We start from the raw sequence: 18,718 nt of genomic DNA, 5'->3' as shown, positions 1-18,718 counted from the left end.
CGGATGAGTCCGGCCTTTAAGGATTCCTGAATGTATGCGTCCATGGCCTCTCGTTCAGGACCTAACAGGGAAAAAAGGCGACCCCGGGGCGGAGAAGTGCCTGGGAGGAGATCGATGGCACAATCAAACGGCCTGAAAACCAGCCGCAGATCGAAGTACTCCGCCGGTACCCCAGTGAGGTCAGCAGGCTCCACCTGCAACACAGAAGGCACAGACACAGGAGAAGAGGCAGGACCAAGGCAACATGCATGACATGACTGACTCCATGAAACAATCTTACTGCGGGACCAATCCACATGAGGGCTGTGCTGAGCCAACCAAGGATGCCCCAGAACAAGTCTGGCATGAGGGGACCTCAGAAGGTACAGCACAACTGACTCATGGTGATTGCCCGAGACAACAATACTTACATGAGGGGTGGTGTGGGTGATGGTGGAGACCGGCTGACCAGAAAGACCCCAGACCGTGATAGGAGAAGGAAGAGAAATGGCTGGAATGCCCAAACTCTTGGCCGTGCAGTAGACCAGGAAACTGGCTTCAGCGCCAGAATCAATAAGTGCCTTGCAGGAGTGACATGAGCCCTGGTACTTGATGGTGGCAGAGAGCTGGGTACGTGACTGAGGGGAGATAAGAGGAGAAACGTCCACTAGGACTCCCCGGTTGACTAGTGGGCTTTGGCTTTTTAATGGGCACGACTGAACAAAATAACCTGACCCTCCACAATACAGACAGAGCCCCTTCACCAGCCTATGTTGTCTCTCCTGGGCAGACAAATGCAGTCGCCCCAACTGCATGGGTTCAGGATCCATCTGGGGTGATTGAGGCGGTTGTTGCGTCTTGAATGGCTGGGTATCTTCTAACCCCCAAAATGGACGGGAAGTCAAGAGTCGTTGGCGTAAATGAAGATGGCTCTCGACACGAATGGCCAGGTCAATAAATCCCTCCAGGGTCTTGGGCAGCTCGTGTGTCGTTATCTCGTCCTGAATGTCAAAGCTCAGCCCCTCCCGAAACATAGCCCGCAGCGCCCCCTCATTCCAATCACAGGAGGCCGCTAGAGTCTTAAACTGAATGACGTACTCCGTAACAGAACACCCACCTTGACGGAGCCGTGCGAGTTTTGAAGCAGCCTCATCCCCCTTCATGGAGCGATCAAACAACTTCATAATTTCACAGCGAAAGTCCTCAAAGTTCGAGCAACAATGGGCCCTCACGTCCCAAATGGCCGTTCCCCACTCGCGAGCCTTTCCCGTCAGCAGCGCGATGACATAAGCGATCTTCACGAGCTCTGTAGCGTAACGGCGCGGTTGCAGTGCGCGATAGCCAATCGAATGAACTCTTCGCTCGCTGGATCCATTTCTGGTCAGTCCGTACTGTCAAGGAAAGGAACAGGATCCAACTGCAGTTGAATGAATGACACGTTTTATTGATCAACTCAGTAGACTTAATCCACAGGAGCACGAGACAGTCAGCACTCTGCATGAGCAGCCAGCGTGATGATTTCTATGACGACAGCCGCACAGCAGTGGGGAACAGGTGGCAGATCAGCGCTGGAAAGCCTTAGCCAGAGTCCGGAGGCAATGCACAGGTATGTAGAGACATCCGCCTGATAGATGTGGGTTACTGAGTAACGAGAGGCACGGCAGGAAAAACAAAAAACAAAAAAAGAAACAGCAGATCGACTAGACAGAGGGAAAGATACAAAAACGGAGTCAGAAAACTATGACTAGCAACAAGAAGCTTACTTTAGCAACGCTAAAGGACTGACACAAGATAGCAAACACAAGGGCATGATAAAGGGAAGATAATCAGAGCAAGACAGGGTGCAGGTGAGGGAGAAAATGTTAACAGGGATAACAAGAGGGGTGGAAAAAACATAGCGGGAATAGTGAGACACCTGGCGAGCCACCAAAACCCAAATCATGTGCTCCAGGACAGAAAAAGCCTCAGCCCCCACTGAGATCATGACATAGACTACATATATAGATAGATAGACTGACAGATAGATGGAGAGATATCGCCCAACAGCGACCCAAACGCACTCGCTTCCCTACAGCACAAGCTTTTCAGCGCAGTTTCCATGGGACGGCACCTACACAAGCACCTGTCAAACACAGCGTCAGACACACGGCTACGTTTGCAACAACATTTTCACCGGAGGAAGAGATAAATGCTTAGAAACGTCCATATAGCTAGCATGACGCCTTCTATTGTCTTTGTCATTTATAAAGACAAAGACAAAGTTTACCAGTACTACTATATATATATATATATATTAGGGGTGTAACGGTTCACAAAATTCACGGTTCGGTTCGATACGATACACTGATGTCACGGTTCGGTTCGGTTCGGTTCGATACGTTTTAGATACAGCAAAATGTAAAAACATCTCAACTTTTCAGAATGCCGCAAGCGCACCGCGGGTCATGTGACAAGAACCAATCAATCAGCTTCATCCTTTCCCGTAACAACGTTGAGAGCTCAGCCAAGATGAAGGAACAGCTGATCATAGTTGTATATGGATTGCAATTTTGAAATAAATTCAGTAGCAGAGCTACTGCAAGCGATTTTTAGAGCTGCAAATCCATTTATCCTTCGCTGAAATTTCCGCGTCTCATGGAGAGAGCACGTCATTGTTGCTTAGCAAAGACAGACGCCTCAGGAGAAAGACGCGCTTAGCGTTTTCCATGCGTTTTTAGGCACGATATGTGAACGGCCCCTAAGGCGCTCGCTCACTCAGCACGCGCTGAAGGCTCGTTGCAAAATGTCTAATGCATTTAACAGACCAGAAATATAAGATCCTAAAATAACCAACAGGTCTGGTGTTTGGGTTGGATTCCCTGTAAGCTATAGTGTCTAAATGCTGCAGGGATAGTTTGCTGCGTGCATGTTTCTCCTTTTTTTCGTCTTTTCCCAGATAGTACTGACGCATATATCCCAGATATTCCCGCTGTTTTTTTTTTTTTTTTTTTTTTTTTGTAATCCCGCTGGTGTACCCTGTCATGTTGCAGATGCGACATACCGTTGTTTATTTATCCACCACTCTCTTGCCATCACCATTATAGCTTAAAGGGAATCCAAAGTGCACCCAAACACCAGACCTGTTGGTTATTGGAGGATCTTCTCATTTCTAGTCAGTTAAACGCATTGGCTATTTTGCAACGAGCCTTCAGCGTGTACTGAGTGAGCGAGCGCCTGCTGAGTAGCCTAACATAAACATATAAGATGGTGTTTTTTTCTTCTTCGGGAGTGTCAGGGGCGTTGCCTGTTACGTTGTTTGGGTTATTGGGCTACCTTGTTGAACGCATATCATTATATTTCTTTCTCTCTCTTTTTTTTTTTTTTTCAAATATAATTAATTACTCCAACGAACCATTCGGTATACATAATGCGTACCGTGTACCGAACCGAAAGCGTCGTACCGAACGGTTCAATACGAATACGCGTATCGTTACACCCCTAATATATATATATATATATATATATATATGTGTGTGTGTGTGTGTGTGTGTGTGTCGTTATTGTGCACTGCTGCTCGTAAACTAGCTCCAGTGCTCATTGCTGCGATGCTAAATGATAGCAACTCACCAGGACACTTCACCAACTCCACTCATTCTCCTCGGACCATACATTACAGGCTTTGACAGACATCAGTTCTTGGCAATTCCTCATTTGCCCTCTCACGGCTGGCTCGATCGAAATTACACGGCTGCGGGCCATCATACATGTTGGCTCTTGCCACCTCTTCCTCATTCCAGTCAGTCGCAATAGTTCTGATGCTGCGCGCATTCCAGGCAGGTTTTTGAGCTCGTAATCACTATTTCATATCACTACTAACGACTTTGTTCCGTTCCAGGCAAGTTACGCCCAACTTTCTGAGCACAAGGAATTTTAACTAGATTATTTATTTTATTGCAACGTTGTGTTGACCTAAAATCGTTTTTTCAACATGTACCACTTGCATAAACACTGCATCAGCAGGCAGTATTATTTGTAGGGGCTGTCATCGTTGTTTCGCGTGCTCTGTGACCTCAGAACTCAGAGTATATCAATCTAGTACGAGACACGAGTTCATGGGTGGGAAGTCACGGGTTTGATTGTCGTTCCAGTGCACTTTCACGGGTTTAAGGTTGGAAAAACAAGGTTACGGGTTGCCTGGAACGCGGCATCATACTAGACTGAGGCTACCTTTCCTCGACCTCTCCCCAACATGACGTCATCACAGAGTTGCATAAAAAAAAAAACGTTTATAACAAAAACTTAAAAAATAGGTCTTTAAGCCCATTTTTGAGACATTTTAAAAATGATATATGTAACCCGCTGCACCAAGTACTGCAGACACGATGGGTTCTGAATATGGCCAGTGTTCAGAGATTCTGGTTCGTCTACGGAGAATAAGGATCTAAACAACAACAATGAATCACTCAGACACGGTAAGATGATTAACTCGAGTGTTATTTGTCAAAAGCAACGATTTGCCTCAATTGAAATCCAACAATTGTGAGAAAAAAAGAAAAAAAAAACAATTATACAAATTCTTTAAAAAAAAAATACAATGGGTTATTTCTCAACCAACGAAAAGTAAACCTATTTTACTGCAAGTGGCTGTGACAATATCTTAATTCTTTCCCTTTACAGATTTCAAGGGCTTCAAATGAAGAAAACTCAACTTCAATCCCCCTTCAGACACAACTTATCATCAGTAAATGAGAAGTTAACCCTTTGTGTACTCTTTAGGAATCACTGATTTTTGTTTAATGAAAAAAATGAAAAAAATAAAACTTTTGTTCTGATAGAAAAAAAAAGGGTGTATCAATGACTCTGTGCTGACCTCTTTGAGTGAAACTTTGATTCCAGGTAAATTTTACACTTAACCCTTACTGGATACACTTTCTGTATTTCAAGGAATAGATTTCCCTTTCTTCTCTCAATTTAATAAAATAAAAAAAAAATATATATATATATATATACACACATGTAAGCAAATACCCTTGATCAAGTAAGAGAAAAAAATAATTTCACAGCTTGATCTTCAAATTTTGTTTTTCAGTACTTGAGGTTTCATTCACAAACTTGTGAATGTGGCTGAATTCAGTAATCACAACGGAATAGGTAGTCACTCAGTCTCTTCCAATTAGATCCTTCCAAAGAGAATTTTGAAATGCGCTGTTTGTCCTACTAATTTACTTTCCTACCGTCCAGTTCAACACAGCAATGTTGATGTCATTCAGTAGCACTTGTTGGAAACTCCTTGTGGCTCGCCAGTCCTTACTCCCTCCGTGAACATGAGAGTTTGGACGAAATCCAAAGACTCCATTCAGTGAAACATCGATCTCCAAACAGCGTCATCTCAGAGTTTGCAGCACACACTCGATAAGGCAATGATGAACTCGAACCAGAAGTAAAAGAAAACAAGGGGGAAAAAAAACCTGACCTTGAATAACAAGGTCATAAAATCATCATTAATATCATTTTCAGAACAAGCACATATAACTACGTCTAACAAAGTGACAAAATTATTTTTTTTCAAATGTATACAAAAACATAAAATGTATCCCATGTAGTCTTACAAGAGAGAAAAAAAAAACGTTCACAATTAATTACCCAATGACTGCATCTTTTCTCATTTTTCACTTATGTGAACCTTTCACAGAGTAACACATGAAATAGTTACCTCACCAAGACCACGGATGAGATCGACTGTTTTAATCTCTCGTAGTTCAAACAAACTCAGTTTCCACTCGTCTTTCACTCCTAAACTTCCTGAAATTGATTTTCGATAGAAAACGTCTTTTTTTCTTCTTTATGAAACGCTTAATTAATGGATAACACCATATGCATTAAAACGAGGCCTCCTCTCTGCAATCGAAATTCAAAACGACTCAACAGTCTCTTATTTTTATCAACTTTGCTTCTAGTCTCGATACAGCGTCTTTAAATGAATATCAATCGGGTTTTAATCAAATATTGCTACTTGATTAATCAAATTTTTACATTTCAATCGGAGAGACCTGAAGCACCTCCGTTCACTTCTGTTCCAACGAAGCAAGAGAGCGAGAGAGAGCGCGCACGCACCAATCACGTGAGAAAAAAAATTGCTATCTAACGTTCTCACTCGTGATTGGTCAATTCTTATGTATACAATATGCTCTTATTGGCCATTTCAGAGCTCATGAACATAACTACTCCCAGCTCATCTGAGTGTTGGTAACCTGGGTTACATATACATATCTTGAGTGATTTATGTACCCATTAATCGAAAGTGGTGGTTAACCTGCAACATGGCCTTTAAAAACACGTTATAAACACCAACATGTGGAAGCCAAACTCTCACTGCGCGTGCACATGCATGTTCAACACAATACATTTGTAGAAGTGGATTAAGGTAGTAAGGAGCTGTTCACCCTATTCTGCTATAATATACTGTACTAGGAACTGCAAGATCTAGGGGGTCTGAAAAACATCTCTGTGGAGCTTCCTGATTGGCCAGTTAGTGATGACACAGTGCTTCATTTGGCAACTGCTGAGGCTCTAGCAACAGGTTTGGATTGGGCAACACTAAATTTAATTTAACAGAAATATGATACATGATTTTTCTGAAATGAAGCAAATATTCTGAGCTGTCATTAAATTGCAGGAAAAGCAGGCGAGGAGCTACTGCATGAGGTTGCTTTCCGATATGTGGAAGGAATGAGGGACATGGAAGGGAGGAAGCCAGGACCTTCAAGTATTCTAGGTATGCATTAACATTTTGTCTCTTTTGATAACATGAATAACCATCTAACCATCTAACTTCTCATTCCCAAAGACTATTAAATACAACTATTATTTATATAAAATATTATTTAAATAATATTTAATAAACAACAACAGCCATTAAGATGTTACTAAGCATTTAAGTCAAGAGTACACAAGATACACTATATACACAAGACAAATTCTAACTCGTGTTTAACCATTATAAGAGCCAGCAGCAATGAGTGGTGTAATGTAAAAATATAATTTTGAGTATTTAAGTTTGTGTGTGTGTGTGTGTGTGTGTGCGTGCGTGCGTGTGTGTGTGTGTGTGTGTGCATTTTTATATTTATGACAACTTGTGTGTGCGTGTGTGTGTGTGCATTTTTATATTTATGACAACTTTCACATTTACTCCACTACATTTCCTAAATAAAATGTATACTTCGACTCCAATACATTTCCCCAAAGCATATTTGGTAATTACTACATCATAAAATGTGAAGAACACAGACTGTAGGTTGAATGAATCAGTGGTCTGGCACTTGCAAGTTAAACTCCTTAAAATTACCTTTGCTCATGTGCAAGCAAGTTCTTGCACAACCACAGGTGATTTAATTTTCCACTCAAGTCGAGGCTGGGGTATGCAATATACAATACATGGCACAAACGTGATTTAGTCTATTAAAAAGCATTTAGAATCACAATATTGTCCTTTTTCCTCAATTTTGCCAAATGAAAATAGTTTTAAAAAATCAGAACACTGTTTTGCATCTTTGAACAACACACAGGATGGTGTTTCCTTATTGAATGTATCAGTTTTTTGAATGAATCAGCTGAATGACTGATTAAGTGACTCAATCACTCACAGTCAAATGCTTTATTCCTGAATAAATCAGCCGTTTGAATGAATCTCCCGAATCTCAGTGACTTAGTCATTTACAGTGATTTGCTGCCACCTGGAGGTGTTAATTTTTCTTTTTCTTTTTTAAATGTTAGTATTCAACATTTTATGTTTAAAACAAAACGTTATTTATGCATTTGCAACTGCAGATTAAATGCATCCACATCCCATCAGAGCAACATTAAACTGTGTAAATACATCTAAATGCCATTTCAGGTGCAGAATCCAGAAATGTTGTCTTATGTTGGAATGAAAGAAAGTAGCAGATGAAGTGCCTCTTATGCTTACACAAAGATGGAGGAAAGAGTTCCTGGAAGAAATAAAGAAAACTTAACTTGCTGCTCAAACTGTGTAGAAATAAGAAATAAGCATTTCTGTGTGTGAATTTCATCTGAGGTTTGGCCTATAGATCGGTGTAATCTAAATGTTCACGTTCGTTATTTCTACGGTTGATGTTTTCATTGTCATCTTTATTTATGTAGTGCTTTCAACAATGCAGATTGTGTCAAAGCAACTGAATTAAATTGGAAAATAGTGTCTCAATCATGCAAAAAAGCAGTTCATTATTGAATTCAGTGTCATAATCCAGCTCAATTCAGTTTAAGTAGTATCTGTGCAGTCAAATCGATGATGTCATTGGAAATTAACTGTCCCCATCTAAGCAAGCCAGAGGCAACAGTGGCAAGGAACCAAAACTACATCAGTCTCTGAAGCTCTTCTAGTTGTCCTGGTTCTCCGCTGACATTCAGGGCTGAAGAGGTCCTCTCTAGGTCCTGATCCATCATCTGGGCTGGATATGTGCTGGATCCGGATGACTGCAAACATCATCTAATCTGCATACAGACTGGATCTGGTGGCTATGGTGACCTCTGAATAAGAGAGGAAACGACTGATAATAGCGTAGATGCCGTTCTTCTAACAATGTAGTGAGTACATCATTATGTTAGCAACTATGTTTTGGAAGGTGTTCCCAGTTCTGGTTATCCTAATTGACTTAGCTTAAAAATCCTTTAACGGATTTGGATATTACAAGCATATTAAAAGCACATTATAAATGTATTAGAGTGTTATGTGTATTTAATCTAGATTTAAACTCACAGAGTGTGTCTGCCTCCCAAAAACTGTGTTAAGTAGGTTATTCCAGAGTTTTGGCGCTAAATGCGAAAGGATCTGCCATCCGCAGTTGATTTTGATATTTTAGGTATTATCAAATTGCGAGAGTTTTGAGAATGCAGGGGACATGTAAGACTATAGTGCAATAAGAGCTCAATCAAATACTGAGGTGCTTAAGCATTGAGGCCTTTATAAGTAATAAGCAAGGTTTTAAAATCTATAAGATGTTTGATAGGGAGCCAGTGCAGTGTTGACAGAACCGGGCTAATATGTTCATACTTCCTGGTTCTATTAAGAACTCTAGCTGCTGCAACGTGCAGAACAACCTCCCAATAAAGCATTAAACTAATCTAATCTTGAGGTCATGAACACATAAATTAACATTTCTGCATTTGACATTGAGAGCGTAGATCATAATTTAGATATATATTTTTGAGATGGAAAAATGCAGTATTACAAATGCTAGAAATGTGCATATCAAAGAAAATATTGCTATCAAGTAGCATACCTAGGTTCCTAACTGATGATGATGAATTGACAGAGCAGGCATCAGGTCTTAGACAGTGTTCTAGGTTATTAGAGTTTCCAGGACCTATAATAAACACCTCTTATTTATTTAGCAGGAATAAATTACTCTTATATAGGTTTTTATATTGACTATGCATTCCATATTTTTTTTTCAAATTGGTATGTTTCTCCAGGCCAAATAGAAATATAGAGCTGAGTATCATCAGCATAACAATGAAAGCTAACATCGTGCTTCCTGATGATATCTCCCAAGGTTAACATTTAAAGCATGAAAAGTAACAGCCCTAGTACTGAGCCTTGAGGTAATACATACTGCAATTGTGATCGATATGATACTTCTTCACTCACTGCAATGGATTTTAGGTGGTTGTGTTGAGTGTGTGGTTGATTTCAGCTGCGTGCATTGTTAAAACTCTTGTAGATAAGATGGTGGCGTGGACGCATCATGAGGCTCAACGTCTTACCAGATTTCAAATAGTGTTAATTTACCTGGTTATTTAATTCATGTTCAATCGATTTAGTTATGCGAACTATCGCTAGCTTTAATAAACAGTCACATTTGGGAATCAACAAGTGGTGTTCCATCATAGTTGTAGCATCTGCTTAGGATCTGGTACGATCGTTTGGGCTTTATGTTGTAGGGATTCCTTTAGCCTTTTGACATCTGCATATAAATTACAGAATCTTGCCCCAGAGTATACATTTATATGAGTGCTTAATGGCAAGGTTTAGCCCCATTATCTGGAATAAACTGAGCAGACCTTCTTTAAGGTCTCCCCATCCAACTTCAAACACATTCTAAGATAACTAGATAACCCTTGATGCCAGACAGCAAATGGGCCTGGCTAAGCAGCCAACTCACATTCTCTCTCTCTCTCTCTCTCTCTCTCTCTCTCTCACACACACACACACACATACAAAAACACACACTCAAACCTTCTTGCATTTAACTCAGGATATAAGCCATTCCAAATGTATACGATATATTCCTGTGTGTTTGTATGTTTCCCAGCTCATATTAGCATAGTTATGATCCTCTAGTCGTGTTAGTTGACCTCTAAGTGCCTATATTCAAGCATAAGAATGTATCTTTATGTTTTTCTTGCATATCTTTCTTGGTACCTAATTAAACCGGTTTGCCTTAGCTAAATATCTCTACTATGTTAGCCTAAAATGCATCATACTATTTGTATCATAGTTTGGGTTACCAGATAACCAGTTCATCACTCCATTCATACAATATGCAAATCAGGTGTCACTGAGACAAAGAAACACTTTCCCGCATAAAACTATATGCCTTGTTATTGGTCAATCCAACCAATAGGGATGTTCCCGGGAAACCAGATAAAACCTATTCCACACCAAAAAGTAGGGCTTTTCTCTTAACTTGCGGTTCCCTGGAGACACCCATCAACTTGGACACCTCTCGACTCCCCTTCTAGGCTTTGTCCCCTTTTAATTAATGTGATGAGATTCTTTGATGGTTCTTAACAGGTTGTGATTTAGTTTATGAGTAAATTCTGCCATGATTCTCCACTCTCTTGCGTGTGAGCTCTCGCTCGCTGGCTCTCTCTCTCTCTCTCTCTCTCTTTACAGCACTCTCTCTCTCTCTCTCTCTCACTTGTTTCAAAACCACAACTGTCATGAGTCTGTTAAGTTAGATAACCTTTCCTCCTCCATCATCAGCCTGAACACCGGAGTTCCAAGCTGCTGCATACTGAGCCTTCTTCTTTACTCCTTATTCACCCATGACTTCGTTATTGTTTATGGCTCCACACCATAATCAATTTAGCAGATGGCACCACAGTGGTAGGTCTGATGATGAGGAGTCAGCCTACAGGGATGAGGTGCAGCACCTGGCTGTGTGGTGTGCCACCAACAATCTGGAACTAAACACCCAGAATACAAAGGAGATCATTGTGGCCTTCAGGCGGACTAGGAGTCATGCACACACCCCCATCTACATCAGTGGAGCTGTAGTGGAGTGTGTTTTGAGTTTCATGTTCCTTGGCATCTACATCTCTGATGACCTCACCTGTTCCCTTAACACCTCCACCCTGGTTAAAGAAAGTTCACCTGAGACCCAGGGCCCATATTCATAAAGAATCTTAATGCAAAAAGTAGCTCCTAGTGACAAAATTCTAAGAAAATTCTTAGAAATGTGGGCGTTTACTCTTAAAATTAAAGAAAAAATCCTAGTAAAGAAAAAAGTAATTCAGAAAGCATATTAACCCTTAAAAGAGGTCTTAAGGTCAAACTTGTTAGAAGCACAGACGAGGACTTTTTAAGAGGCTTAAGAGTTTCTTTAGCAGAGGAGAAAATGGCAGAAAGACGAAGAGGCAGAAGAAATGTGTTGCAGACAATGGATAACAGTTAGTTAATAAGACGCTATAGATTAGATCGTGCAGGGATCATGTTTGTGACTGATCTTATTAGAGACGTGGTAACATCTCCGATACAGCGCAGAAATGCCTTAGCACCAGAAATTTAAGTAATCACTACATTACGGTATTTGCCAACTGGGAAAATGCAACAATGCAATAGTGATGATTTGGGTCTGTCACAACCTTCTGTAAGCAGAGTGATCACACAAACAATTTCAGCACTTTCAGAACATCTTATTGTGTCACAGTTCATTTAGTTTCCACTGGACATTCACACCTTGCAGGCTCAAAAGGTGCGCACAAGCATGGGGAATGAACCGTTAATAGTTTGTGCTATACGCTCCCATGTCTGCTTCTTGTCCCTTGCTGTGACACTCGGCCCAAATTTTCCTTTAAGAATGGCCTTGTGTTCATCCACTAACTGGGCTAACAGTAAACACTGTCCCTCTGTCCAGTTTGGCTTTCTTGCCCTTCTTGGTTTTGATTCAATGTTTGATATATTAAATCCAACATTCAAACCGCCACTTAAATAGGACAGCAATCACTGTAATTGGAAAGAGTGGAACAATTTTATCATTCTAAGCCAATCAAATACTGTACCTTATAGGAAATGAAAAGCATGGTAAATAAAAAAAAGATTTATATAAACCCACATAACTGAGCCTGGTTTCTCCCAAGGTTTTTTTCTCCATTCTGTCACCGATGGAGTTTCGGTTCCTTGCCGCTGTCGCCTCTGGCTTGCTTAGTTGGGGTCACTTCATCTACAGCGATATCATTGACTTGATTGCAAATAAATGCACAGGCACTATTTAAACTGAACGGAGATGACATAACTGAATTCAATGATGAACTGTCTTTAACTATCATTTTGCATTATTCAGACACTGTTTTCCAAATGAATGTTGTTCAGTGCTTTGACGCAATGCATTTTGTTTAAAGCACTATATAAATAAATAAAGGTGACATATAATGTGTGTGTGTGTGTTCAAAAGAACGGTCAAATAGGAAAAAGTATGCATGTAAATTCAAAGTGAGAATTAGAATAGACCCTATACTTTAAATCACTCTTTTTTTTCCTTCTTGGACAACCAACCAATCACAGTCTTCAAAAGATTGTGTCATACATAGCAACAGGGTCAACCCTGTTTCCTCACTAAGATGAAAGTTTTTGTCTTTTCCTTGCTCAGAGTTGCTCTCAGATCTGTCCCGAATCACTCTTAAGCTAAGACTCCTACGTAAAAGTTTTTAAGCTAAATTAAGAGTTTTATAAGAGGATTCTTAGAATCTTTATGAATACGGGCCCAGGATTCTTGTGGGATTCTACCACTGTACCACTGAGAGCATACTCACAAACTGCATCTCAGTATGGTACAGCAATTGCTCCGCATCTGACTGCAAAGCACTCCAGTGGGTAGTGAAAACTGCCCCATGAATCACTGGCACCCAGTTAACTACCACTGAGAACATTTATCACAATCGCAGCCTGGACAGAGCAGGGAACATCATCAAGGATGTCTCTCACCCTAACCATGGACTTTTTACCCTCCTTCCATCTGGCAGGCTTTACAGGAGCCTATGCTTTCACACTTATAGGCTCAGTAAGAACTTCTTCCCCCAGGCAGTTACTTTATACATATATATTCTGTACATACTCTATACACTATATTATTGCACTTCTGGTTAGATGTTAACTGCATTTCATTAGCTTTGTACTTATACTCCGAATATTGACAGTAAAGTTGAATGCAGTTATTGCAGTCAAGTCAAGTCTGCTTTATTGTCAAATATTCCACATGTACAGTACATACATACAGAGATTGTGTTATTCTCAGACACCCGCTGCATGCAGTTAACACTAACAGCAGAACCTAAATATCTAGATCAAATATGAAATATAAGAAACAACTTTATAATAAGGGAATGTAAAAAAGACATAATAAAATTTAAAATAAAGCTAAATAAAGCAGTGCAAGGCACATGACAGATAGAGTCCAAATCAGTGAAGTGAATAAGCAGTCAAGTCAAGTCCCCTTTATTTATATAGCGCTTTAAACAAAATACATTGCGTCAAAACAACTGAACAACATTCATTAGGAAAACAGAGTGTCAATAATGCAAAATGACAGTTAAAGGTTGTTCATCATTGAATTCAGTGATGTCATCTCTGTTCAGTTTAAATAGTGCCTGTGCATTTATTTGCAATCAAGTCAACGATATCGCTGTAGAAGAAGTGACCCCAACTAAGCAAGCCAGAGGCAACAGCGGCAAGGAACCGAAACTCCATCGGTGACAGAATGGAGAAAAAAACCTTGGGAGAAACCAGGCTCAGTTGGGGGGCCAGTTTTCCCCTGACCAGATCAAACAAGCAGTCAGGGTATCCGCGGGGTCTTGAAAAGTATTAAAAGGTTATAAATCAATTTTGGGAAAGTTAAGAAGTTAAAAAGTATTAAAAAGTCTTATCACGGCTTTATAAAGTCTTAAACTGTTGAAACGCTAATTCAGAAAAAAATACTTTCAAAATTTGAGTCCCAAAAACATCGTAAAAGTGTGTGAATTTAGTCATTTTTATAAAAAAAAACGGAACAGGTACTAGGGCTGGGACAACGCGTCGAGGTCATCGATTGCGTCGACGCAAAATATGCGCACCGATTCGTCGACCTGTTTTTATTTCTCTAAAAAACGTTTGCAAAACGTTTACCTTATGTGCGCTAAATATACGCGATGGCCGGATCAACATTCTGTCCAACGTTATATAACCAATCCAGGGGTTTTTCTGCATTGATCTTTTTTTTCTGGCGGCTGTTAAAGCCTTATTAGCGCCTGACAGGGCGCGTACGAGAGAGATCCCCGGCTGCGCGCGTACTCACAGTCTTCAAACAACACGAGCGCTTCTTGCTCTCTCTTTCCCTTGTGCATATTAATCAAAATCATTAAACACGATAGAAAAAGGGTGAAACACCAAAGTTTCACACGAGCTCGCGCACTCACAGTCTTCAAACTACACGAGCGCTGTCTTGCTCTCTCTCTCTCTCTCTCTCTCTCTCTCTCTCCCTCCAAAATCATTAGAAACGATAGAAAAAGGGCGGAACGCCAACGTTTCACGTGGAGCATGCGGAGATTTTTTTCTCTCCATGACTGGCTGCTGGCTCCCACTGTTAATGTTTTTTTTTTTTTTTTTTTTTTTTGGAAAAGCACTCTCTGTATTAGCTTAAAACCCTCAAGTTTACATTGGTTACTGTATTCTTTAAATTGCTCTAAACAAGTATTTTGGGTGACCTTTTTTATTGAATGCTAGACATCAAGTTGTTGTTACTTTCATCTGAAAGAAGAACTTTTTTTCACTAAGCTAGGCCCTATGTGTTCAGTAAGCTTGTTTCAGTAAGCTATGTGTTTTCAAGGCTTCAAGGTTTTATTAAATGCTATCTCTATACAAGTGCAAAGTAATGCATTCTTAGTCAGTCTTTTATTTTGTAATTTTAAGAGCAATAAACATATATTGCAATGTTAAGGAATTCATGTTTTTTCATTCAGATATGTAAATCAACATGTATAAATTGTAAGTAGTCAATTAATGGGGAGATAATGGAAATCGAATCGGTCTGAAAAAATTAATCGTTAGATTAATCAATGCATCGAAAAAATAATCGCTAGATTAATCGTTTAAAAAATAGTCGTTTATCCCAGCCCTAACAGGTACATAAACTATGCTATTGTGGGTGTGTTCGTAAATTGCCTCTGAGATCACCAGAGCAGGCAGGCGGGCGGAAGTTCAAAACCACAAAGTATGCTCTGGCGTTCCCAGTGCGTATTACAACGCACCGAGATGCTGGGAACAAAATCAGAAGAGCTGAGGCACATGTCAGCATGATTGTTGTTGAGGGTGGAGCAAAGTTTTTTTTTTTTTTATAAACTTTGCTTTGATTTACTATCCCAGCCTATTTGATTTTTTTGTATCAGTCTATAGTCTTTATCACAAACTAAACTGTTAAGTTAAAAGTATCACTGATGTAAATGGTTACAGCTTGAAGTGGCGGTGAGGTATTAAAAAATATTGAGAAGGTCTTTGAAAAAGTCTTGAAAAGGTATTAAAATTAACTTCAAGATTCCTGCATATACCCTGAGCAGTTGAATTCCAGGCTGCAGCAAAGTCAGATTGTGCAGAAGAATCATCTGTTTCCTGTGGTCTTGTCCTGTTGGTCATCTGAGACGAGGTCTTTACAGGGGGTCTGCATCTGGGGCTCTAGTTGTCCTGGTCTCCGCTGTCTTTCAGGGATGTAGAGGTCCTTTCTAGGTGCCGATCCACCATCTGGTTTGGATACATACTGGATCCGGGTGACTGCAGTGACCCTCTGATCTGGATACAGACTGGTTCTGGTGACTATGGTGACCTCGGAATAAAAGAGAAAAAGACTAATTTTAGCGTAGATGCCATTCTTCTAATGATGTAGCAAGTACATTGGGTGTTATGGGACCTGTTCCCGGTTCCGGTTTACCTAATTAATGCAGCCTAAAAATCCTTTAACAGATTTGGACATTAAAAGCATATTGGTATGATATGTGTAAGCCAGGTTCAAGAGATGGGTCTTTAATCTAGACTTAAAGTGCAAGAGTGTGTCTGCCTCCCGAACAATGTTAGGTAGGTTATTCCAGAGTTTAGGCACCAAATAGGAAAAGGATCTGCCACCCGCAATTGATTTTGATATTCTAGGTATTATCAAATTGCCTGAGTTTTGAGAATGTAGCGGACGTAGAGGATTATAATGTAAAAGGAACTCACTCAAATACTGAGTGCTAAACCATTCAGGGCTTTATAAGTAATAAGCAATATTTTAAAATCTATACAATGTTTGATAGGGAGCCAGTGCAGTGTTGACAGGACTGGGCTAATATAGTCATACTTCCTAGTTCTAGTAAGAACTATTGCTGCTGCATTTTGGACTAGCTGTAGTTTGTTTACTAAGGGGGCAGAACAACCACCCAATAAAGCATTATAATAATCTAACCTTGAGGTCATAAATGCATGGATTAACATATCTGCATTTGACATTGAGAGCATCGGCCGTAATTTGGATATATTTTTGAGATGGAAAAATGCAGTTTTACAAATGCTAGAAACGAGGCTTTCTAAGGAAAGATTGCAATCAAATAGCACACCTAGGTTCCTAACTGAAGACGAAGAATTGACAGAGCAGCCATCAAGTCTTAGACAGTGTTCTAGGTTATTACATGCAGAGTTTTAGGTCCTATAATTAACCAGTTTTTTTCAGAATTTAGCAGTAAGAAATTACTTGTCATCCAGTTTTTTATATCGACTATGCATTCCATTCGTTGTTCAAATTGGTGTGTTTCACCGGGCCACAAAGAAATATAGAGCTGAGTATCATCAGCATAACAGTGAAAGCTAACACCATGTTTCCTGATGATATCTCCCAAGGGTAACATATAGAACGTGAACAGTAGTGGCCCTAGTACTGAGCCATGAGGTACTCCGTACTGCACTTGTGATCGATATGATACATCTTCATTCACGAATCTACGAATTGATGGTGGTCATATAAGTATGATTTAAACCATGCTCTTACATTAATGCCAACAAAGTGTTGAAGTCTATGCAAAAAGATGTCGTGGTCTATTGTGTCAAACGCAGCACTAAGATCCAATAGAACTAATAGAGAGTATTAACAACCACGATCAGATGAAAAGAGCAGGTCATTTGTAACTCTAAGGAGAGCAGTCTCAGTACTATGATACAGTCTAAATCCTGACTGAAAATCCTTACATATACTATTTTTCTCTTAGAAGGAATATAATTGTGAGGATAGCACCTTTTCTAGTATTTTGGACAGAAAAGGGAGATTGGAGATTGGTCTATAATTAACTAGTTATTTGGGATCAAGTTGTGTTTTTTTATGAGAGGCTTAATAAAAGCCAGTTTGAAGCTTTTGGGGATATATCCTTGTAACGGAAACAGGTCAATTTAGCTCAAAGGGAATCATTTAAGATTTTAAAGGGAATTTGAACAGAATCACTGTTTAACGGCTGGTCACTGAGATGCCCTGCGATTCAGTGAACGAGCCGTTTAACATCAAATCTGCGCTGGATACTAATATCTAATATACTAATATAACAAGATCGGCAGTTTAAGACATTAACTTGTAAGCACAAAACACAAGATACTTCTCTTTTCAATATGAATAAGGCTTTATTAGATAAATCTAAGACATATAAACTAATCTAACACATAAACGCACGCACTCACACATTCACACAAGTTGCAGGAAGATCGAAAGTTAGGGAAAGATGAGTTTAAGAGAATGGAAATATGGAATCCCAAGTTTACAGCAATACGTTAAATTGCATAGACATGAACAACCATCAATCACGTAATTAGCCCTCGCATTGAGTTCCTCAATGGGGTTAAAATTAAATTAGATACACCAGCACAAATGTCTGATTGGCTAGAAGTTCAGTAGTCGCTGAAATGACGTCTTGGGGAGCCCGTGCTTGCTTGGGTGTTGGCTGAAGATGCAGAGTTGTGTGGCTGGTTGAAGTTGAACTCAACGTTACAAACTTAACTCAGAACACGAAACTCTCAAACGGAAAAGAAAAGAAATAAAGTTTGACGAGACTAGGTTGTGTTCCTTCTCATCGTGGCTAAATAGCAGCAGGCTTGCAGGCCGAAGCACGCTGGAACCGTGCTCAAACAGTGACGACTAAACAGCATGGCTAGAGAAGCTAAAGCTAGTTAGCAAAGCTACAAGCTAAAAGCTAAGAGCAGGCATGACTGATAGCACAAACAAGGCTAGAACTAAAAGCAGACATGGCTAATAGCAGCAGCATAGCTAGAGACTAAAAGCAAAGATTTTATGGTGTCCTAAGTATTTAAAGGGGGGGGGGGTGAAATGCTATTTCATGCATACTGAGTTTTTTACACTGTTAAAGAGTTGGATTCCCATGCTAAACATGGACAAAGTTTCAAAAAAGTTGTACGTTTGAAGGAGTATTTCTGTTCCAAAATACTCCTTCCGGTTTGTCACAAGTTTCGAAAGTTTTTTTC

The 18,718-nt window shown here is 40.0% G+C and overlaps 1 protein-coding gene across 3 annotated transcripts in view; it reads left to right on the top strand.

The window, feature by feature from the left end:
* Positions 1 to 18,718, top strand: part of LOC127969173 (ADP-ribosylhydrolase ARH1-like) — a 465,099-nt gene that overhangs the window by 342,457 nt on the left and 103,924 nt on the right. Inside the window, exons 1-2 of one of the 3 annotated variants that reach the window (XM_052570951.1) lie at positions 5,984 to 6,538; positions 6,635 to 6,733. In XM_052570951.1, coding sequence (XP_052426911.1) covers positions 6,688 to 6,733 — 46 coding nt within the window. In that variant the 5' untranslated portion in view covers positions 5,984 to 6,538; positions 6,635 to 6,687. Of the gene's footprint in view, positions 1 to 5,983; positions 6,539 to 6,634; positions 6,734 to 18,718 lie in introns of those variants that run through there. The other 2 variants (XM_052570947.1, XM_052570949.1) reach the window with 2 other exon arrangements.

This window comes from Carassius gibelio, chromosome B12, assembly GCF_023724105.1.
Source record: "Carassius gibelio isolate Cgi1373 ecotype wild population from Czech Republic chromosome B12, carGib1.2-hapl.c, whole genome shotgun sequence".
Classification (NCBI taxonomy): domain Eukaryota; kingdom Metazoa; phylum Chordata; class Actinopteri; order Cypriniformes; family Cyprinidae; genus Carassius; species Carassius gibelio.
The sequence above is the reverse complement of the archived record's forward strand: the minus strand, read 5'-3'. Positions and strand labels throughout refer to the sequence as shown.